Source organism: Limanda limanda, chromosome 22 (assembly GCF_963576545.1).
Source record: "Limanda limanda chromosome 22, fLimLim1.1, whole genome shotgun sequence".
Taxonomy (NCBI): Eukaryota; Metazoa; Chordata; class Actinopteri; order Pleuronectiformes; family Pleuronectidae; genus Limanda; species Limanda limanda.
Genome location: NC_083657.1, coordinates 5333963 through 5351202, shown reverse-complemented (window position 1 = coordinate 5351202; position 17240 = coordinate 5333963). Strand labels below are relative to the sequence as shown.

Here is a 17240-nt window from a genome sequence, read left to right as displayed (position 1 = left end):
AGATAGATAGATAGATGGATACTTTATTAATCCTGAGGGAAATTTAGATCATCCAGTAGCTTATACACTTAAACACCTCACTGACATACATACAAAAATCAGATACGGAGAAAATATTTACAAATACAGGAATGGAATGCAATGATGTGATTGTGTCAGTGTCCAGTAGGGAAGTGTTCTTGTGCTGCTGGAGTGGAAAGTACAATAAAATATATATATATAAAACAACAAAAATATATACATATATAACCAGTGGTGGGAAGTAACGAAGTAGAAATACTTTGTTACTGTACTTAAGTAGATTTTTCACATATCTGTACTTTACTTGAGTATTTATTTTCCTGAAGACTTTTTACTTTTACTCGTTACATTTAATCAAAAATATCTGTACTTTCTACTTCTGTCTCATGTCTAGGGTTCAAAATTTGTAAAATTATACATTATAAACATTATATTCATATTGTTGTTATAATTTTTCCGTCAGTTGAGATAAATCTTGAGGAGAAACATTTTGGGTTGTTTTGTGTCTGTATAGGATTACTATAAAAAGCACTTAGCATTTTTAATTTTGGTACTTGAACTTTTACGTTTGATACATAAGTACATTTCAACACCAGATACTTTTGATACTTACGTACTTTTAATATGAGCGACTTTAAGACTTTTACTCAAGTCATTTTCTGACGGGGGACTTTTACTTTTACCAAAGTCACTTTCAGGTAAGTAACTGTACTTTTACTCAAGTATAGTTTTCAAATACTTTATACACCACTGTATATAACTATATAAGAATATGTAGTGGTAGGTAACAGTGGTTAAACCCAAACACATCTGCATTATCCAGTTGAAAAACTTTATTAACAAATCAATGAAACCAGACACAGTCAAAGTGTTTAACATTTGAATTACAGCTGTTTCTGAACCCAGATGTTTCACTCGCTCTGCTGATGGAGCACATCTCCCCCCCTCCCTCCTCCCCCCCGGTGTGGGCGGGGTCCTGACTGCTGTTTTTCTTAGGTAGCCCGTTAAAATGCCCGCACTCAAAACACTTCTTTTTCCAAGATGGCGTCGATGAAGGACAGCGACACCGGCCTGTGGCTTCACAACAAGCTGGGCTCCACGGACGAGCTGTGGACGCCGCCGAGCATCGCCTCCCTTCTCACCGTGTCGGTCATCGACAACATCCGCCTGTGCTTCTCCAGCCTGTCGCCGCCGGTGAAGCTGAAGCTGCTGCTCGGGATGCTGCACCTCCCCCGGCGGACCGTGGACGAGGTGAGCCGCGGAGCTAGCGTGTTAGCCTGGCGGGGAGTGAGGGTGGCAAACCCGGGCATGCATGCGGGGAAGCAGAGCCCCTGTGCTGGGTTAGTGGCTCCCTGTGAAGCCCTTACTCCTCCTGGAGGTGTTTCAATCCGATTTTAAATCATCTAACCCCGCGTTTAACTATGTGGAGTTAGCATTAGCTTAGCTTCTCTCTGGCTACAGGCGACTGTTAAAATTGAAAGTAAACGCTACAAACTACTTATCTCAAAGTTTCTAAACTCCCAAATGAAGAAAGTTAAGGTTTTAAACGAGCTATGTAGAAGTTGAGCGGGTTCACAGCTAACTTATCTGCGGGATGAGAGAGGGTTCCTCCCCGCGGAGGCTTAGCGGCGTCGACGGGAGACATTAGCCCGCTAGCCCGGGTCCAGACATGATGGTGGTGGGATGGGCGGAGGGGAGCGGAGCAGCAGCCGGGCGGGAGGGCGGTGCCAGCCGGGCGGTGCCTGCCTCGGCCCCGCAGGTCCTCCGCTACCCGCCCGGGGCTTCGGGACACGCTCCCCGGGGTCCCTGCATGTCCTCACCCGACCCGGGAGTGATGGAGCGGGACACCCGGGAGCTCCACGGTCCGTTAGACGGGATGTGATGGAGCTTTATTCAGGCGGAGGAATGTAAACACGCTGCGAGAGGAACTCCCACAGGTTGTCATGGGAAATCATCAATAACAAACACACATGTAGATTATGTTTGAATGTATAAATAACCATTAACTATGCATGTATAAATATCCACTAACTATATTACAAAGAATGGACAAAGTGATCAATAACACAACCTCTGTGCTTTACTTAAAACACAACATAAAAAGACAGGAACAGGCGGTTAAACAGCAAGATGTTGTTTAAAAAGTTCAAAGCAAGATCAAACATAACAATTTAATAATATACATGGTTTAAATCTGGAAAAGGAAGCAGCTGAAGATACATGCCTGATGAAATTATCAATAATAAAACAGTAAGATCAATACCAAGACTACAAAAGTTGTCATATACTAATAGAACGACTATAATTGATGGCAAGGATAAAAGATGCCACCCTAAACTTGGTGTAACATATTAGCATGTAACGCTAATTATGTTCACACATGTAAAGAAACATCTAAAATGTGACTGAGTATATATAATGAGGTGACAATATTCTCCACTATTGATTTGTATAATTATTAGTTTTTGTTTTGTCTGTAAAATGCGTGAATTGATTTCATTGTGAATCTGGAGCGATAGTGATCAATAAAAATCACTATATCTGTTCAAAAAACGTATAAAAAACAGTCTTTTCATGCAGAGTAAGTTTATCCTCTGTGATTTAAAGCTGTGGAACCTCTCTCTCCAGATGAAGGAGGCCCTGTCGGAGATCATCCAGCTGGCCACCGTGGACTCGGAGCCGTGGGTCCTGATGGTCGCTGACATCCTCAAGTCCTTCCCCGAGACCGGCTCGCTCAACCTGGACCTGGAGGAGCAGAATCCTAATGTGCAGGACATCCTCGGCGAGCTCAGGGAGAAAGGTGGGTGGGTGGGTGGGTCAATTAGTCACACACGTGTTCTCTACATAGGTCAGAGGTCATGTCAGGTCAACACGAGCTAACGTTTATGATGAGGTGATCTTTGTAGATAGAGATTAAACTTATCTGGACATGTAGGACAGTTGGGTTGGAATACACCTCAGCCTCTTGTGAAGTGGGAGGTTTTACACCTGTTGGATAAATTTCCCATTTCTGCTGAAGAGATCGTCTGAAAACTTCTTCCATGAGTCGACAAGGTTTATTTACAACCATCACCTGTTATGACACAATTATATCAAACACGCTCTGCTAGTCTTTATGGTGAACAAGTTTATTAAAGGGTTAATAAAACGTCTATAGAGAGGATGATGTGTGCGTTAACTACATTTGAGGAGTGTAATGCATATTTGGAAGAGATGGCTCAACGTTGATTCCTTGTTTTATTAAAGGATCAACTTTATTAATCTGCTGTATATTCATAAACAGTTGCTTCTTTATCGTCCTCAGTGAGTGAGTGTGAGGCGTCGGCCATGCTTCCTCTGGAGTGCCAGTACCTGAACAAGAGTGCGTTGACCACCCTGGTCGGACCCCTCACACCCCCCGTCAAACATTTCCAGCTGAAGAGGAAGCCGAAGAGTGCAACCCTCAGAGCTGAGCTGCTACAGAAATGTAAGTTGCTAACTTTGACCTTTCTTGGTCTGGTTTTGGCATTTTGAGATTGGTTGTTGGGCACCAGCTACGATTGTAAAAAGACATCTGTTGATCATTTCTACCACAGTGGTATAAAAGATTCCCTCAGACTTGTAATGTTGAAGTTACATCTTCTGTATATTTATCTGTGTTCCAGCCACGGAAACAGCCCAACAGCTGAAGAAGACAGCCGGAGTGCCTTTTCACGCTAAAGGGAGAGGACTGGTCAAAAAGATTGACACTACAAGTGAGTTAGACCAATGAATTCACTTCTTTGAAGCCAATTGGTTAATTTGAAGAGAAAATCGAATTTCTAAGTTCATATTTAGGCGCCTAAAGAGATGATGTCTCACTATCTGCTTCACAGCTCCTCTCAAGGGAATCCCCAAGGCTCCGTTCCGCAGCCCCACTGCTCCCAGTATGTTCAGCCCTCCCAGTAACCGCACACCAGTAGCGCCTGCACGGACACCCCTGCGCAAGGAGAGGGGGGTCAAGGTAATTTCCTTGTTAAAGTTCCCATCATAAATGCTGTGTGAACAGATTTGACAGTGTTTTAGTTTCCCTCAGTCCCTGCAGCAGCTGGGAGGTCATGAGTTTTCTCATCCTGTTCTTTCTTCCCTCCTCCAGCTGTTAGATATTTCCGAGCTGGACGTGGTCGGAGCTGGAAGAGAAGCTAAGAGGAGAAGAAAGACTTTGGGTAACTATTTTCTCCTGCCTTCCATCGTTCCAAGTTTCACAGCTACGCCTCGAACATCTTTCTCCTGAAGATGTGTAGGGTTGAAAAATTCCGGGAATATTCAAAGTTGGAAACTTTCCATGGGAATTAACGGGAATTAACGGGAATAAACTGGAAATGTTGTGGGTAATTTATTCTTACTGAATTTACCTTGTCATATACAGACATAAATATAAACATTTTTTATTGTTGTGTCATAGGCTGATTTGAGCCCTTGAGGAACTTGACTATATGCTTCTGCATCGTTGTGTCATTCTTAACATAGGTCTTTGCACAGTATTTGCAAATGTACACAGCCTTTCCTTCTACATTGGATGGGGTGAAATGTCTCCACACATGAGAGAGTGCACGTGGCATTGTTCTGTAGAATAAGATGAAAAAAAAGTTTGTAAAAAAACACTAATGCAATGCCAGAGATATAAATAGTTAGCCAAACAATTGGAATAGTCTGCAAAAATATTTAACACTTGATGGATAAATGAATGGAAATATGCTAGATGAACAGATGAACAATCCTCAATCAGCATGCTAATATAATTTCCCAGTAATATCATCGAAACTTACCTGACTAGTCCTGCACACTACAGCAGGCCTCAGTAGCCCTGCTGTAGAGTGAAGGATGCTGGGAATTATCTGTGCATGTGATGGAAGAATGCACAGTGGAGGGTTGAAATTCAACGTGCAGAGTGTGCTGCGTTCCATACATCTTTAAAATAGAGTTTGGAATGATGTTTTTATTGCTCAGCGTTTAATTTGCATAGTTTTTTTTTTTTTTCAAAATTCCCGAGCTTAATATTCCCGTGGAAACTTTCCACCCCTTTGCAACCCTATGTGTCACTGAACTGGTTTGTACTTGATATTTTTTCTCTGCTGCAGAAACGGAGGCCGGAGAGAAAGCAGCCAAAGAAGAAGCTGTGGTGGAGAACACCACACCGGACTATGCTGCCGGCCTCGGCTCCGCACAAGTACTTCACTACTTTGTCTCACACTTCCCCCCCATCGTATCGTTCAGTTCTGTTTTCAAACCTGCTAATTGTTTTGTTTTTCAGAAACTCGGGGCACTTAACGAGAATCCTCTGCCGTCAACCAGTTACATGCCGGCCACCCCCAGCATGGTTCCCTCTTCCTCTTACATTCCCAGCTCCGAGGCTCAGCCAGGTCAGACACCGCCGCGCTGCTTTTTATTCTTTGTTTCCACACAGAGGAGATTTTCCCTGTTATCTCACGTTCTCTTCATCCTTCTTTTCCAAAGCGAACGCCGGCGGCTCGGGTCGAGACACGCTGCAGTCGGCTCGCCAACCGGAGGAGTCGGCAACGGCGGGCGCCGGCGCCACCCCCACCTTACCGGGCCAGTACAAACAGAGGACGCCGATGTACAACGCCAGCACCACGGCTAACCCGGCCACGCCCACGTCCCCCAGCACGCCGGCGTCCACCCCCGCCAGCAACGGGCCCCCAGCCGCTGCCACTGCCAGCCAACCGGAGACCCCCACCCAGCCTCCCAGCACGCCGCAGACGCCCACCCCAGCACCCACCCCTACACCAGCAGCGCCCCAGCCCAAAAAGAATCTCTCACTCACGGTAAGGTGGACAAGAGTCGGGGGAGTTTGGTTACATATTCTCCTCCCAGCACTGAATCTGTCAATGAGTTTACGAAATAAACAAAATATGTGAACTAGTGTTTACAATTTTACTTGTTTTCAAGTTCTATATACTTGGTTGTTACTATGTATTTATAGTTATTTATCATAAAGGGTTATAGTTGATCTATACAATATCAAATCAATATTCTCTTCCACGTGTTTCTCCTCATCAGAGGGACCAGATGTACGCGGCCCAGGAGATGTTCAAGACGGCCAACAAGGTCACCAGACCCGAGAAGGCCCTGATCCTGGGCTTCATGGCCGGATCCAGAGGTACACACCATCGCCCCCTGCAGTTTATTTGTTTAATTTAAAGCAAAATAAATTCACTACAGTCCATTAAAGGGACTCTTACCTTTGTTGCATTTGAGAATTACAGCACATTCGAATCATCCCGCCTTCCTCCAATGCCCCACCCCCTCGTTCCCATCCGCTGTGTTTTTTCTTTTGTTTTTCCCCCTGGGAGCGGCTGTTTCAGTACGCCGTGGACCACTTTGGTCTGCCATCGTCAGTCGCTACGGTCGATACGGTCGCTACTCGCTACTGTCTGCCGTGGAATCAAAACAAACCCTATAGTTGAGGACGCGCCTTGATGACGCGGGCCCGAATGCGCCAGAAGAAGCAGACGGGCTTCCTGTCTGTTTCCATGCAGCAAACAGACAGGTCTGTCGGCCAATAAGGTCCTTCGGTCCGAAGAATTTTATTGGTTGAAGTTTTCACTAAATATTACGAGAGTGAAATAATTGTTTGCTTTAACTCCTGGTGGGTCTGTCTTGCATTTTAGAGTGTCATTACCTTATTAATACCAATTTAACCTTATCCACAAAAAGTGTAAAAATGCAACAAAGGTAAGAGTCCCATTAATTGCAGTGAATGTACCTCCATAATGTTAACACTGGCCCATCTGCCGCCTCCTGTCCTGCAGAGAACCCGTGCCCGGAGCAGGGGGACATCATCCAGATCAAGCTGAGCGAACACACGGAGGTTCTGCCCAAAGCCGACGGCACCGGCAGCACCACCATGCTGGTGGACACGGTCTTCGAAATGAACTACTCCACAGGACAGTGGACCCGCCTCAAGAAATACAAACCCATCACCAACACCTCCTGAGGCGCCTCGATCGCTCGGAAACAAAATCCCACACCCAAAAGTTCTTATCCACTTCTAAAAGAAAAGAAAAAAACCATGTTTACACACATACAAGTATTTGCAATCATGTCTGGGCCAAATCGAGCAGCGGGGGGGTGAGAGATGGTCAAGGAGAGAGAGATCCTCCCTTTTCCTGCACCGCCAAAATGCAGGACTCCGAAGAATATTTCTGTACCTTTTTTTGTTTTGGTTGTTTCCCTTTTTATCGTTTCTGTTTTTTTTAAAAGTGGCCTCCGATTCCTGAGCGTGGTCGGGAGGGGTCACACGAGTCTGTGCAGAGGAATCATTCTCACGGCAGGCACCTCAACATCTTTGTACTCTGGAGTACAAGCATATCTCGAGTCGGGAAAGACAATATGTGTTTGGTTTTTTTTTGTATTAATGTCACATTCATCTTATTCTACCTTGGGGTTTGTGACAGGAAACAGAACGATAATGACCATCGCCCCAGAGGTGACCAAAAAAAAAAGAGATGAGAAGTAAATAATTCTCAGTGCTGTCGAGGCTTCTGGTAGATGTTGAATCATTTTATCCTTTTATTAAAAGGGAAGAAAATAAAAAAAAACAACGGACTCCAAGAGGACATTTCTCATCGTTCTTTCTCAATTTGAGCATTTGCTTTTTGAGCTGTCAACGAGTCCCTCTATTTGTGTTTTGTTTCTTCTACAAGTGTTTCTTGTTCATTAACATAAAGACAGTGCCACAGTTTTTTTTAGCAACATTAAACCGAAGAGAAAAGCGAGAAAAAGTGTTGGATCTACTGTACTAACTTAAAACTGGTTAATACAATAGACTGTGTACAAAGATGGCCGACGCGTCTCATTGACCTCCTGTTGTACAGAAGTAAAGCTGAAATATCCCTGATACAGTTACTATCATCTCCTGCTTCTGACACATTTGATTTCATCTATTAAATGAGCCTCTGACAGATACTGCGTCCAGCCACCAGGGGGCAGTCAAGATGATTTGGTCCATCTTTTTATACAGTCCAGGCTTCATTTATCGATTTATTTCTGTCTATAGTGCTTTGTATTTACAACTATTTCCAGGACACCTCTCTTCACATTAACAATATTTCTTCCTGGTTCGGTGCCGCTGGGATTCCACCCGGACCTTTTCCTCCCGGACCCGAGCACCTGCTGCAACAATATGTTTCCGCTCATTAAGAAGATGTGAAGTTGTATAAACGAGAGAAAAACATTCAGACGGAATTTGTTTTAATTTTATTTGCAGAAACAAACGAGTTGCAGCAAAAACCGGCGCCACAATTAACTTCCAGTGCAACATTCATATTATCACACAACAAAGGTTTAGCACAACTTCGTCAGCGTGTAAAAACATTTGTTGTCGTCCATTATTGATGTCCGGTGAGTTTTCCTTTTTATCATCTCTCTCTATATATATATGTACATATATATATATATAACAGTATGATACATGGAGAGTATTAGATACGGGTTTAAAAGGTCCCACACACACCTTTCTTTACCTTGGGCGGTTGTTTCCTCACTAGATCAGGTGCGCCTGCAGGCAGAGGACAAAGGTCACTTGTCTGAGGAGTCAGGTGACAAACTCCCAGCATGCCTCTGGCAGGGCTGATCAGTCTGAGCAGGAACAACCTGTGTGTGGGTGGGGCCATTTTAAATTGGAATCGTGGGAGTGACCAGTAGAGAGTTGGAACAGTAACAGTGCGTCTACTGAACATGTGTGTGTGTGTGTGTAACTGTACAGCTGCTGGTTTAAAAAAATGAGGTAAAACCAGAGTGTACAGACAATTCTTAAAATGAATCTAGAGTTCCATATTTCACTGGAGTAGTAAAACATTATCTGCACAAAACCCTTGTCTTTGATAATGTGAATGTTTGATTTAAGATATTCAAGAATCAACGGGTTTATTTTTAGGGCCCTATTGAAATTGTAAGGATTATTAAAGCTTATTTTCACAACATTACAGTCCCTGAACAGGGCGGACGGTAGAATCACCTCGCAGAGTGGTAGATCTCCATTAGCACAAAGTAATGTTGGAATCTACAACATTCAGTGCATTGATTGACCCTCTTGGTTTGATTGTGTACTACAGGCTCCCGTGTGGAGATTTGGTACAAGGCTTGAGTTTTACACGGCTCCAGGTTCCCTCCAGCCGCCGAACGCCTTCTCCAGGTGCAGCGCCACGGCCAGGGTGAGGCGGTCCTGCAGCTTCCCGGCCACGACCTGCACGCCCAGCGGCAGACCCTCCTCGCCCAGGCCCAGAGGAACCTGGGTGACCGGCAGCCCGAGGATATTGATGACACCTGCGGATCGAGAGGAAGGGATGAAATGGTTCGGAAATAAAGATAAGGTAAGTGGAAAAACCCCTTCACACCGTGTTAGGAGAGTTGAAATATGATCACTGACCGGTGTAGGCAAAGTCAAAGGGTCTGAAAAGCGGGTGGTGGTGCTTGGGGGCCGTTCTCGGGTGTGGGGGGTAAAGAAAAACGCCGTCGGTGCCCAACAGCTTGTCCACCTTCTTCTGAAGATTCTCCTTCTGCTCGATGAAGAAGGGCGAGGGTTTGGACGCGTGGGCCATCTCCAGCAGGGCCAGAGCTGAACACACACACACACACACACATTTTAAAAACAAAGTTAATATAATTCTTTCATAGTGAAGCTGGTGAATTGGTTATTTAATGCTATAGTCTGTGGTTGAAATGATTTAAGACATATACATGTTTTCCCTCTTACCAATAGCAGCCATGGTGTGCTCGGACTTTCCCATTATCCACTTCAGCAGCTCCCACACAGGCCACACCGGTCGTCCTGGTTCCCCCATCAGTTCAGCAAACGGCCTAGGAGGCTGAAACCAGGTCACATTGTAAACACAAACAGATTTTTTGTTTCAAAGTTCACAATGAAAGACCCACCGAGTGTGTAAATCATCTTTAACTGGCACACAGTGGTGTTCCTTCTGCAGAGTAATCATTATCAGGCTGGAAGCATTCACCTGTGTTAATGCCCTGGATGCACCCTGTCTGTGAAGTCTCAACAATTGGACTTTAAATTTGAAACGAGCCATTTAACAGTCATGAAATGCTCCAGAGCATAAATAAAACTCGGCACATAAAATATTAGAAAAAGAAAAACCGCATGCTCTCTTTGTGAAATCATCTTGAAGCTTTGATGCTTAAAACACTCAATTTAAAATCCACTTGAGCTCAGAGTAAAAGGAGAAAGGAGCCAGAACAAAGAGGTTATTGTGTCATAAGCTGTGTGTAATCCAGCTGTTCTCCACTGCAGTAACACTTCACTTTGCAGACCTTGTAAAGAAAGTCTGGGATTCTCACTTTAAATTCAGAAGTCGAGTGGTTACCAACCTCGATCTCAGGCCCAGAAAGTGGCTCAGTTAATAAATGTGTCTTCTTCTACATTAGTTTATATTCATTCTTTGTGAAAATACAAAGTGATGTTTTCATTCAATTGCAAACCTTGAAAAGGAAACTCAAGTTATTTAAGGCAACACTGAAAAAAATACAGTTTTCTGTCAGGCGTCACATCCTATCTATCATATTTATCTTTATGTTTAATCTTAACCTGACATGTAAAGTGACAGCGGCTGTTAAATAACTGTCCAGAAGTATAAAGTTACATGAAACCTAAATCCTTAATTGAACTACAAGTACCTCAAAAAAATGGTACAGCTCTTGAGTAAATGTACAATCGTCTGAAGCTGAATCTAAAATATTCCATGTCAAGACACTGTGAATAAGTAATGACACTGTGGTAATATATATACATTATAAGTTAAACCGAAGGATCCGCCGTGTGGTTTTATAACTCATGTGGTCGGGACACATCTGCTCCGTCACATTTGACTTCCTATGGGGACAAAGAGCAAGTCTGCATCGTGTAATTTCCATTTTAATCTCTGGCCGTTTGTCCAGATCCACACAAGAATATAAAGGTTTCTTTCTCGACCCGTTTCAGTAGCTTCAGTGTCGTCCTGCTGTTAAACTAATGAACCAACAAACAGAGAGCAGCCAAATCATAACCTATTTGACGGAGCTAATACATTTTAAATTAAATTTGTAGGATAAGTCTCTCCAGGAAATGCAAATCGACGTGAGGTGATGGAAACACAACTCTCTCTCTGTGTGTGTGTGTGAGTGAGAGAGAACAGATTAGTGAACCATTTCTCAGCAGCAGACCACAATAAGCTCCGGCCAAGGCTTGATCTGCTTTCTTTTCCTGAGAAACATGTGAATACACCAGAGTTCTGGCAGCAGCAAAGTAATAACGGCCGTTTTTTCTCCCGTCTTTCCTGTTTATCTTCATTCCACAAGCGGAAAAAAAACAGGTTATCTGTTGTTCGACAGCTTCTCTGTGCAAACATGCCTGGAGACATTGGTCTGGACGGACTCACCTTTCCCTCCTGATCAGGCAGACTCATGTAGGTGTCCCAAATTTGGAAGCTGTAGCGTAGCTCAGGGAATTGCACTTCTTCCACTTTTACTCCAAGATCGGCCTCCAGACGCTCGACCACCTGGAGAACATCGCATGAGGATATCGATTATAAAAACCTTCCCGTTTGGTTGTCAGACACTTTATGTTCAAGAGGGACTCAACACACCTTCCTCTGGATGTCCAGGAGCTCTTCGGTGACCGGGTACGACAGAGCGGAGCCCCCATCGTGAGGGATGGTGAAGAACCGAACCTTCTTTAGGTCGACCTTCGTGTCTAAGGACAACCTGTGAAACGCGTGAAAGCAAATGCGAGTTAGATCACCAGTAGGGAACCAACGCCGGTCTTGAGCCATCGTACCTCAACGACTTTATCAGACCTTCTCAGTGTAGTAGAGAGAGAATAAGACACTAGCTGAGCTCTTACTTGTGAGCGTTGGGTCCCGCCATGATCTTGAGCATGGGCAGCAGGTCCTCGGCGTAGCGGCACATGGGCCCGGTGCTGACGTAGTCCCCTTGTGTGCCGGAGAAAGGAGGGTACTGGTTCTCAGGAGATACAACACCTGCAGAGACAAAAGGATTATCTCATCTTATCCTGTAAAAATTCAAATAAAACCGGCATTTTTAATATACCTCAAGTGAAATCAGTGGATTGGAATCCAAGATAGGTTTCTATAGTTACCAGGAGTGGTTTTATGGCCAAATATTCCATTGAAGAAACAGGGCATGCGGATGCTGCCGCCGATGTCTGAGCCGATACCGATGACTGCGCCTGCCGCTCCCAGGATGCTGCCCTCTCCCCCTGAGGCCGGCCATGGAAAACAAGAGACACAGGGGAAGGAGATAAGTCGGAGGATCTGGCAACGAGATCGGCTTGATCCTCAGTCCTGTTTGATTATAGCTAATTGGATAACGTGTCCCGCATTACAAGGTTTATTGTCTGAGGTCTATCCGGCTAACACAAGACAAGAGTAAACCTGCTTTATTCCTCCATTTCTCTTATTCTATTCATTACATCGTGAACACTCTTTTCTATTTTCGAAATAGGAACTACTCCGATAGAGTCTGTGTAGAAGCATCGTCATCAAAAGCTTCTTGTTAAAGTTTTGCCCATCCTACTTATAATTCCAGGAATCAGTCTGTTTGGGTCAGAGGTCGTCAGCTGAGTAGACGCTCCTTCATCACGACCTTTGACCACTTAAACCAGATCAGTTAAATGTTTTTTGAGGAAATTCCCTAAAAGCCTTCCTGTTGTATCGTGTTCGTGAGCGAGTGGAAGAGAGGAGCAGACGACCTGAAAACACAAAGCCTCTGTCACAAAGGCCTGAGAAAAGATCGATGGAGTTCCCCTTTAAAGAACCAGGGCCTCTGTCTTAGTGTGTCTGCACAAAGTGAACAAGTGAAGTGTAATATGATTCTGAGGTAAAACCACAACTACTCCCGGAGACAAAGGGACCGGGTCCAACCCAAAGCGTCTCACCTCTGAACTTCACAAGTGTCTGATTCCCCTCTTTTCTCTTCCAGACACAACAGCCACTGACCTGAGCTTCCTCCCGGTATCCTCCCCAGGTCGTACGGGTTGTTGGTGATGCCTCTCAGGTGGTTGTGGGACTCGCACCACATGCACAGCTCGCTGGTGTTGGTGACTCCCAGCGGTATGGCCCCGGCTCTCTTCAGGAGGGCCACGGGTGGAGCGTCCACGGCGGACACCACTCTTCGCCTGCTGACCACACCTGTGGTGTTGGGCATGCCTGCAAGACGGACATGTGTCAACTGTGGTACAGAACGAAACACCTCATTCTTATTTGTAGAAAATGCTTTTTCCTCTCATTCTTTGTGGAAACGGTGTTGATGTGTGTTGAGATATGGATTTATATAATATATAATATAACAATAATATTAAGCCCAGTATGTTACCAGTCCTAAGAAAGGGAGAAAGTTGCTCTGCAGTTCCTGGGAGACTGAGGTCCTTGCCTTTCTCAAGACAAAAAACCCATGCTTGTTCCAAGGCTTTGACCACATGTAGACCACATTTATATAGTCTGTGCACGTGCCTGCTTTCAGGGTTTATAGCAACAAAATAAAACTGTTGGTAAAAACATGTGTGTTGAGATATGGATTTTGTGGAACCAAGAGCATATTTCTCGGCCTACATGTGGTCAAAGCCTTGGAACAAGCATGGGTTTTTTGTCTTGAGAAAGGCAAGGACCTCAGTCTCCCAGGAACTGCGGAGCAACTTTCTCTCTTTCTAAGGACTGGTAACATACTGGGCTTAATATTATTATTATATTATAAGTTTGATATGTGTTGTGTTATTGTGGTTACTAGTTAAATGAGAGTTAATGTTAGTTACGCTCTACACAGACTCTTCCATTATCTGATTACCATTCACACAGATGCCCGCATATCTCCTCACCTCATTGGCTCAGACCCCCGCTAAATGTCGGGGGGGGGGGGCGCTGTTAACCTTAGTGGGCCAAACCACCATTGTGAAATCATGCTAATCAAGATGTGAACTGTGACCAGCCACCATCTTGAAAGAACCCTAATTTACATACACACACATCTTTGTTTTAGTTCGTACTCTGTTAGTAGTTTGTGTTTTTATACTTTATTATTCATAATAAATGTTTTTTTTCTTTCACAAATGTTCTATCATTAATGTTGCATAAGTGAATTTGCCAACCTCTACACTTTCAAGAATTCTATAAACCTTCACTGTTCCTTATATAATCTGTAATAGTAAATATTGAGATTTCTAAGTGAACTAGATCTAAATGAGACTGATCTTAAATCAATAAATTGGTTATCTTTTACCTTCTGTGAAAGCCAAAGTTTGGACATTTCCTGGAGTTCAAGTCTGAAAAGCAGCTTAAGTAGCTGCTAAGAGTCCAGTGAGTGGGTGTGGGTGGATAAATGATATAAATGCTGGTGCATATTCAAAAATAGTACACTATCAGAGAATAGCCTGGTTTCAAGTAGCTGACAGGAGATTGGATTTCTGGGATGTTACCCTGGAGGGCGAAGGACTCTTTGACAGAGAGTGGGACTCCCAGTAGAGGCAGCCGGTCCTCCAGCACCTCCTCTCCTCCGGTCTCCTCCTCGATCAGCTTATCCACCTGCGCTGCCTCCTGGAGGGCGGCGGCGAACCTGGACACGGAGGGAAATAAACTCGATGTTGAATTTCTGATTTAAAAGGTTTGATTTTAAGCTTGTGGAATGTGGCGGCGTTGTACATATCATGAGGAGGGAATTACAAAAGTCAAATGTGGACAATAAAGTACATCACGACAGTCATGTGGGCTCAAAGGGGCTGTAACTGATTTCCATCATGAATTGATTTGCAGATGAGAACGATGAAGAGTCAGATGATGAGGAAGACTGGTTCTTTCTTGCCTGTCTTTAACCACAGCGTTCAGGAAGGGGTTGACTTCCTGGATCCTGTCGATGTAAGCCTGCACCACCTCCACACTCGACACCTGCAGGCACACAACACATTGACCTATTTAAGCTTCTTGATATACATACATAAAGTATCTAAAATATATGATATAGTGTCCACTTTAAACAGCTTATACAGATAGAGGGATACAGTGATATTATAAGGAGTATAGGTGTGTAGTTGATCCACAGGTGTAACAGATTTAAGGGTTTGTAGACTTATGAGAGTATAATATAAATATATAAGGAGAATATGTGTGTTGTCAATCCATAGTGAATCTGTTACACGATTCACTTTAAGGCAGGCACGTGCACAGATAGACCCCTAGTTTTAAGTTAGAATATTTTTTGATTATTTAACATATTATTTGGTTATACAATATGACCTTTTGTGTGTTTCTGCCATTTATTCTTTTTTTTATTCAATTTAATAATTTGAGTTAGTTTGTTAACAAAAATAAACATATAAGTTGAAAATATCCTGTGTTTTTTATTTATTTATTATTTTTATTTTTAATCTCATAAATAATTTTGGCGATGGGTGCCCTTTTTTTTGGTTTGAGCACCTGCCCCCGGAAATGTCTGTGCACGTGCCTGCTTTCAGGGTTTATAGCAACAAAATAAAACTGTTTGTAAAAACATCCGTAAATATTAAACCGGATGTGCAGCTGTGTTGTATATACAATTTAAAATTTAAAAAACAATTAAGGTGGATTTAATACTAAACTAAACTCAGATGAATCTAACACCAGAATTCAGACTTTTGGACCCGTTATAACTTTTTAAATCCAAATGATCATTAATTGATATCAGTAAATTAATATAAGGTAACAGTTAGAGCAGCGGAGGCCCGGGTCCGGGGCCGGGCTGTCACCGGACTGTGCCCGGGAACACACCTCTCTCCTCCGGATCCTCTGGCCGAGCTGCGTCGCGGACACCTCCAGCAGATCGTTGCGGATCGGCGGCAGCTTCTTCGTGCTCCAGGGGGTCCGGGGGGAGAAGAGCCGGAACAGCGTGAAGAGGGCGCCCATCACTGCCTGGAAGAGCCAGATCTGGAGCCTCTCCCGGCGGGTCGGAGCCATGGTGTCGCCGGGGGGAGCGAGGCCTGGCCGGGCGTGAAGCGATCTGAGAGCCGCCGCTTGTCCGGAACTCTCCAAGTGATCCTGAACCTCCTGCACAGGACCGGATACCTTGTTAGGTCCCTTCAAAATAAAGCCACCACAGGTCCACATCAACCAGGGACATAAATTCACCCTTATTTATATATATCTACGAGTTCAGCCCTCCCCCCCGAAATTTAAATGCACTCGTTATCTATTCACAACTATGCCGGTGGAGGTGTGAGTGTTCTTTATGTTTTTCGTTATTTATCAAACCACTACTTCCTGGGTCAATTATAACCTTTAAGCTTACATTATTGCATTTCTGTTTTATTTTGACAATAATGACCGGACGTCATTTGTTGTGGCAGGGGCGATGACCTCTCTGTCTCACAGGTGATCAAATATTAAATATAGGTTGCAACCAATGTTTTGTGCATGTCAGTCAATCCTGGTGAAGTTTTGAATATTTGATGAGTTTCAACACAATAGAAAAAAATATCAACAGTGATTATTTGATTTGTCAAATGATCAATATGTTAGTGTTGCCTTTCTGTTTTATTTTGACAATAATGACCGGATGTCATTTGTTGTGGCAGGGGCGATGACCTCTCTGTCTCACAGGTGATCAAATATTAATAACCTATGAATTAAACATGAATTATTCGGTGTTCCGTTAAAGCAAACCCAGGAAACCAGGGTTATATATTCACCCAGACACATCTATTCATTAACTGTTCAGGTCTGTTTTCTTCAGATAATAAAATGATCTCACTAGTGGAAGAGTCAAACTGATATGGTTCAAAGGTTTTGGACTTAAATAATATGAAGTCAAACCAAACAGGTGCCACTGGCAGAACTGTGTGTGGACACTAGAGGGCAGCAAAGCTAAACAGACAGTGTATTTCCTGTTTAAACAAACACAGCACGTTTTAAGACAGAAAAAAAAAATCTGCCTCTGCAATGCAGGTCAGTGGGTTAGTGGAGAATCTGCAGCAGCATCACACCGAGCACACGTCACTGAGGTGGAGGAGTTTCATATGCAGCATTTGAAATCAGATCCCCACAGATTATCTTATCTAATCAAGACCCATGAATTATTCGGTGTCTCGAAATGTTAAAGTTCCCTGGATCTGCTTCAAAGACGAATGTGTTTCTTTTGATTTTCTTTATCCAGAGTGTTTGTACGGCTAGTTGCAATCATTTGAGACTTACGCTTATCCTGTTCAT

At 43.8% G+C, this 17240-nt stretch overlaps 2 protein-coding genes across 2 annotated transcripts; one reads left to right on the top strand and one right to left on the bottom strand.

The window, feature by feature from the left end:
• Window positions 1–1032: 1032 nt before the first annotated feature.
• On the top strand, window positions 1033–7614 carry nelfa (negative elongation factor complex member A). The gene is made up of 11 exons (XM_061095795.1): window positions 1033–1272; window positions 2650–2821; window positions 3326–3487; window positions 3666–3755; window positions 3876–4003; window positions 4136–4205; window positions 5121–5209; window positions 5294–5402; window positions 5497–5825; window positions 6061–6160; window positions 6813–7614. Exons 1-11 carry the CDS (start codon window positions 1063–1065, stop codon window positions 6995–6997), a joined length of 1644 nt encoding a protein of 547 aa, XP_060951778.1. The 5' UTR covers window positions 1033–1062; the 3' UTR covers window positions 6998–7614.
• A 630-nt stretch (window positions 7615–8244) lies between these two features.
• faah2b (fatty acid amide hydrolase 2b) lies at window positions 8245–16073 on the bottom strand. The gene is made up of 11 exons (XM_061095796.1): window positions 15807–16073; window positions 14866–14948; window positions 14483–14619; window positions 13011–13220; window positions 12152–12271; window positions 11897–12032; window positions 11640–11757; window positions 11433–11552; window positions 9758–9869; window positions 9431–9619; window positions 8245–9327 (listed from the first exon to the last, which is right to left on the bottom strand). The coding sequence occupies exons 1-11, from the start codon at window positions 15990–15992 to the stop codon at window positions 9152–9154; spliced, it is 1587 nt and encodes a 528-aa protein (XP_060951779.1). The 5' UTR covers window positions 15993–16073; the 3' UTR covers window positions 8245–9151.
• Between the last annotated feature and the right edge of the window lie 1167 nt (window positions 16074–17240).

Excerpts from the sequence above, each read along its gene's own strand:
- nelfa (XM_061095795.1), top strand. The coding sequence starts at position 1,063 with ATGGCGTCGATGAAGGACAGCGACACCGGCCTGTGGCTTCACAACAAG. Across the intron at positions 4,206-5,120 it reads GAGGAGAAGAAAGACTTTGG|AAACGGAGGCCGGAGAGAAA; the intron begins GTAACTATTTTC and ends TCTCTGCTGCAG. Across the intron at positions 5,403-5,496 it reads CAGCTCCGAGGCTCAGCCAG|CGAACGCCGGCGGCTCGGGT; the intron begins GTCAGACACCGC and ends TCTTTTCCAAAG.
- faah2b (XM_061095796.1), bottom strand. The coding sequence starts at position 15,992 with ATGGCTCCGACCCGCCGGGAGAGGCTCCAGATCTGGCTCTTCCAGGCA. Across the intron at positions 11,758-11,896 it reads GCGGGACCCAACGCTCACAA|GTTGTCCTTAGACACGAAGG; the intron begins GTAAGAGCTCAG and ends CGCGTTTCACAG. Across the intron at positions 9,328-9,430 it reads CTTTGACTTTGCCTACACCG|GTGTCATCAATATCCTCGGG; the intron begins GTCAGTGATCAT and ends CTCGATCCGCAG.